At 37.4% G+C, this 5,756-nt stretch overlaps 1 protein-coding gene across 1 annotated transcript; it reads left to right on the top strand.

Annotated features, from left to right (window-relative positions):
* The first annotated feature begins 4,204 nt into the window (after positions 1–4,204).
* Positions 4,205–5,524, top strand: LOC145093733 (F-box protein AUF2-like). The gene is made up of 2 exons (XM_079031972.1): positions 4,205–5,227; positions 5,370–5,524. The coding sequence occupies exons 1-2, from the start codon at positions 4,233–4,235 to the stop codon at positions 5,434–5,436; spliced, it is 1,062 nt and encodes a 353-aa protein (XP_078888098.1). The 5' UTR covers positions 4,205–4,232; the 3' UTR covers positions 5,437–5,524.
* The last annotated feature ends 232 nt before the right edge of the window (positions 5,525–5,756 follow it).

Here is a 5,756-nt window from a genome sequence, read left to right as displayed (position 1 = left end):
TATAAGTTCTAATATATTAATATGAAATCATATTGTTTAATTAGTATTGATCAAGAATTAATCTGGAATCAATTTTGTGATCAAAAAAGAGACTAATTAAATATAAGGGGTTGATTTGGTAAATCATTCATTCTTATAAAGCGAGCTTATGATCCATAGTTCTTCATGTTGCATGTACACCTTAGGAGTGTTAGAATAATAAAAACCCAACAATATGACCATCCCATGGATCTGAGGGGATAGCCACCAAATGTAACATTCCACTTTCTTGGCCTCTGGAGTGACCATTACCGCACATAGAGTTGCCAATTCGTTAAATCGGGAAGAGTAAGTGGCAATGTCGGAACCCTTCATGGAGTGTTCCCACAACTCCTATTCTAATTTCTGCATCTCGCTCCTTGGATAGTATTCCTCGAGCATCATTGCTTTCAATTCCTCCCAACTCATAGAGTTGGCAACAATTAGAGTCAAAGTTTTAGCATGGTTGTTCAACTACGACAAGGCTGAGTCCACAAATGTACATGCGACATATTTGACTTTGAACTCGTCTTGGCATGCGCATATCTGGAAGATGGACTCGGTCTTTTCAAACCATCTTGTCAGTGTAACGACCCCGCCATCACCATGGTAGGTTTTGGAATTGATGTTCATGAACTCCTTGTATGAGCACATCTATTGGTGCCCTTGGTTTTCTTCCTGGTTGGAACCATCAATCCCGTTTCCACTTCCGTTGCTGTTACTACCAATTTAGGCCACAACAGCAGCTGTTACGGCAGCCTGGAACACAACAAAATCCATTTGTAGAGGTAGTGGTGGTGGTGGGGTTGTTGGTGTGTCGTTCTTGTGCCTGTTTGACTTCCTTGGTGGCATACTTCTGCTATAAAGTGTAAAGGTGGAATGACGATAAGTCTTTGATAAGAGTTTATGAATTGTGCATTATTCTAATGGAATGCCTTGTTTTGTATATGTATCAAGTCTAGTTGTTATTGAAATTCGAAAGCAATTTACAATGAAATTTTACTATAACAAGTAAACAATTGCCTAACAAATAGCAACACCCAATGAAATAAAATACACATTTCATTGATAATATGGTTCTAGTACATAGTTTCGGGAAAATTGACCTTTAAGAAGGTCTACAAGAAAGAGTAGCACCAACGCTTACTCATAAATAAATAAAAATCAAGACACGAGTAATATAAGCCCCACTCACGGCGGGTAGTCTCCTGTGGGCCATGGGATGAAGTCGAGGCGCCCTGTAACTCTGCTATCCGACGCTTAGCTACAATCACCCTCTCCTCGAGAGCCGAGTGCCTCTCCTGGTAATCTCTCACTTCCGCTAGGATGGTGGTAAGGTTCTCATAGAGACTGTTAATGAGATGACATGTCTGAGGGTAGTCCCTCTCCAAAAATCTAGTATGTGCATTGGTGGCCTCAGCAGCGGCTCCTAGCTTCATGATCGGATTAACCGACGCCCTAGTCTGATCCCCGAGGTGCGATATTTGTTGAACCATGACAGGGAAGGCCCTGTCTGACGGTCCTCCATGGTTAAGGTCATAGAAACTTAGCTACATGTCGTATGGTGAGCGTTGGTGTTACTGCCTGCTCCACCTCTCTAGGTCGTCTGCCCAACGGGGCGTGGGTCCCTGGTAGCCCATCCGATTTGCGGGAACCCGGGCCACGTAGGTTGTATTAATGACTTTGGACTCTGCATCCGAGTCCTCCTCTTCCTTGTCTTCTTCTTCCTCCTCCTCTGGATCCTCTTCGGGATCTTCTTCAGGTTATTTGTCTTCAAAGTATACCAAATCCAAACTTGAGAAATCACAAAATCTGATCTCAATGCAAACACAAATGAGACATCCCAAAATGTAGAGTATAAAGATAAATAATTGTAATCCGAAGAACATCTGGTAATGCCAAAAATTCGATTTGTAAAGTTCAAAAATTAACGCCACATCACACTACTAAATCAATCTTCGTCTTCAAATGTATCTATCTTCAAAACTCCAATAATAAACTCAAAATGGATGCCCATGATTCTCCCATATTTTTGATCGACAATGCGAAAAAGATAAAAAAAAATAATAATAATCATGAAACCATGTAAGAGAATATGTCGGATATGATGGAGCTGTTGGATTAGGTGTCTAAGCCCATAATTATAATTAGTATGTACTTGACCCGATAGTAGCATGGTCCATTTTGAGTTGCAATCAACAGAACAATTTGATAGGATGGATATTTGAGAAAGAGGTTATTTGTGATTTATTAATATATTATAAGTATAAGATATTAATTGAGAAATCATATTATTTAATTATTATTGATCAAAAATTAATTTGGAATTAATTTAGTGATCAAAAGTGACTGATTAAATTAGCGGTGACTGATTATGTAAATCAGTGATACATATGTTTGGGCTAATGATCCATGATTGATTTGTGATGGGCTAAGCCTATGAGATAGTCCATGGAGTGTTAGTCCAAATCAATTGTTGGATCATTAGCCTAAGTGTAAGAATTAGGGTATTACAAGTGACCCTTGGAATTCTACACTATAAATGTAACCCCTAAACCCTAAAATCTACACTTGTGCATTCCAAGAAGAAGCTAGCCGATTTTGGTGCCTCCTACTCTCTCTCACACTGTCCTCCGTTTGTTCTTGGTGTTTTGCCAGTTGTCACAACTAACTAGTTCCAAGAACCATTTCCAATGAACCTTGTTTTTAACCTCCACAACAACCCATGTTATAGGGTAAATTTGATTATTTGCATCTCTACCTATTGCAGTTAGTAGCTCACCCTTGCATCGTCCCTTCAAAAAACACCCATCCAACCCTATAACCCTACAACATCCTATCTCCCACCCATATTTGATTGCTTTAAAGCACACATATATTCTATGAAAAGTTGTAGTCTGATCAGGGTTAATATTAACAGAAATCCTAAATTTGCAACCTGGATTGGACCTCATCAGTTCATGTCCATAATCCCACACTCTTGCATAATGGCCACTCAATTTGCAATCAATTAAGAACAGTGTCGTACACCTTGATCTGTAACAGTTTGACCATGATACCTTGCAATGAAATTTACTTTGAATTATTGCCTGCATTTCCTTACATTTTAACTTTGGTTTCCTTACTAGTTCTTTCACAAACTACTTTGCTAACCAAGTTGGATTCATAAGCCTTGAACTACTAAAATTCCTAACACATGTATGCCTATCATTCATCTTTTTCACTTGGAATGATTTCTCAGTACTCATCCATGAAGCATGAAACATAAAAGGGCATTTTTCTGGATCACTAGCACACACAACCACTTGTCTAACACTATCACACTTCTTGAAACAAATTTTATAACCCTTATAGATGAAATAATTTGTTAAACATAAATTCAGTTGATTTCTGGATCCATACCTTCCTCCAATAACCGGTTTCATCACATTCCATTTGACCTTCGGATTATGGATGGGGTATACGATTTCATCTTCATCACTATCTTCCTCAATAGATTCTTCAGTGTTTTTATCATCATCTACTTCCACTCGAGCATTCTCTCCTTCAGCTTTCACTCGTTCGTCATCACTGTCTTCACAAAGAACATTAAGGAATTCATCTTTGCATCTTGAAACTGCTTTGGTTTTTACAAAATCATCAACTTGAACGCCAATTGTGACCGGCTCAAATACTTCATCCATCGCCAAAGGAGACGAGCATAATCAATCGATCGATTTGTCGGGAATAAGGATACGAGAAAAGGGGTTTTCTTTAATAACCCTAAAGTAATGAGGTCAACGATACAGTCACCATTAAGATGCCACATAATCAGTAGGCTAAATAAGGGTCACCCAATGATAAGGGCTAAATTGTCTGCTTTATCCGGTTTATTAGGCTTTTTCATTTAAAAAATATTTAAGACTTTTTTGAAACTTTTGTTAAAATATAAGGACTTTAGTGTAGATAACCCTTGTATTTAATACCTATATATGATTAACGAATTTAAAAGAAAGATAAAATAATAAATTGACCATATTTTTTCATTTTACAGTAATTTATCATAGTTTTTTGACGTGTAATGCGGAAGGACCATTGTGCAATTGTTTGAAACCATATGGATTATTTTTGGAAATTACTCATTGTATTCTATTTTTTTTTTTTATTTATTTATTTTTTATCATTAATATAAAAGTTAACAGGATGATGATCAGAATTCGGTGTTATCATGTCCGATGAGCCCACCGTCGATTTTCTGTCCCAAAAAATTGAAAAACCTCGAGAAATCCGGCGAAGGACATGCAAATGATTCGTCTCCAATCAGTCGTTTACCAGACGAAATCATCCTCCTAATATTAAACAGATTAATCGATTTGAAAACCCTTTGCTTTTGCTATCTGGTTTCCAAACGTTTCTCCTCGATTGTACTTCAAGTCGATGCCATTTCCTTCGCTTCTCCAGTCTTAAACCCTAAGATTTCCGATAAGAACACCATCCCAAGTAGGTCGTTTCTGCGCATGATTTCGTCGTTATACGGTGAGTCGTTTCTATCTGCGTATAGGTTTTTGATCAAGTTTAAAGGAGTGAAGTCCTTATGTATCGAACTTCTAGCGCCGGGTCATAGAGCTGTCGATAGTCGTTTGTTCAAATGGAAGGTTAAGTTCATGAAGAAAATCGAATCGTTTATATTTCTGTGGCCGAATTCACTCTGTGATAAGGATGGATTATGTGTTAATGGAAATGGGGATGAAGAAGAAAGCCTCCAGTTAATCGGTGATTTGTTCCAGAAGAAACGTGTTCTTTCGTTTCAGTGTCTGCAGGATATCATGGCATTGCATGTGATGTTGTTGTACCTGGTTAATGATCTACCCATGTTGGAAGATGTATCCATTAGCGATTTAGAGAGAAGAGGGAGGCTTTCTCTGAGTGGGAAAAATCTCAGTGGGGTTAAGGAATGGGTACATTCAGCTTCGGAAACTGTGCTCAATCGTATAAATGTTCCTACTATATTGCGTAACTGTTATATTCCCGTATTGAAATTGCCAGTTTCAGGGTATGAGATGAAGGGGATATATTTTTGTATAATGGAGATGAAAGATATCGAGGGTGGAAATGAGTTTCTTATGAGCAGTGAAAATGGTGGTTCTGAAGATAAAGAAGAGTCTGCATATACCGAAGCTATCATGGAGATTTTGAAGAAGCATAAAGGCATGATGCTTACTCGGAACCTGTAAGCAATGTTCTTATAACTTCTACCACTCTGTTTGAAATTTACCCCATAAAAGAAACCAACTTTGTAGAAGATGAAGCATTTTTTGTCATTACATTTTGTGTTCCCTTATGTTTTTTAATTGTGTTCTTTCTTTTTGCAGGTGGTGGAACCTTAATGAGGATGCTGGGCAACATGCTAGGTTACAGTTTCGAATTTTAGAGCCATAAAAACTTTTCGATGCACAAAACTTGTTTGTTGGTTTTTTAATCGAATGTAATGAAGTCTTGGAGCTTTGCTATAAATGTTAGTTTGAAATTTGTAGATTTTGATTAATTAATATGCATTTGAAAGTTGTTTTTGTTAGAAGGTTAAAATAGTAATTTTTATCATTCGGTAGATGCGTTAGCAACCCTACCGGTTAGACAAGCAATAGTCGTTAATAATGGTAGATTTTAATAAGTATTATTGAATTTTAGAAACTAATGTACGCAGTTAAAACGATAGCGATACAAGTCGGACATTTATAAATCAAAGGACATAAATGTTA

This window comes from Lactuca serriola, chromosome 3 (genome assembly GCF_051521515.1).
Source record: "Lactuca serriola cultivar US96UC23 chromosome 3, Lser_US96UC23_V15, whole genome shotgun sequence".
NCBI lineage: Eukaryota > Viridiplantae > Streptophyta > Magnoliopsida > Asterales > Asteraceae > Lactuca > Lactuca serriola.
Note: the sequence above shows the minus strand (reverse complement) of the source record. Positions and strands in the feature narration are given on the sequence as shown.

Excerpts from the sequence above, each read along its gene's own strand:
- LOC145093733 (XM_079031972.1), top strand. The coding sequence starts at position 4,233 with ATGAGCCCACCGTCGATTTTCTGTCCCAAAAAATTGAAAAACCTCGAG. Across the intron at positions 5,228-5,369 it reads ATGATGCTTACTCGGAACCT|GTGGTGGAACCTTAATGAGG; the intron begins GTAAGCAATGTT and ends TTCTTTTTGCAG.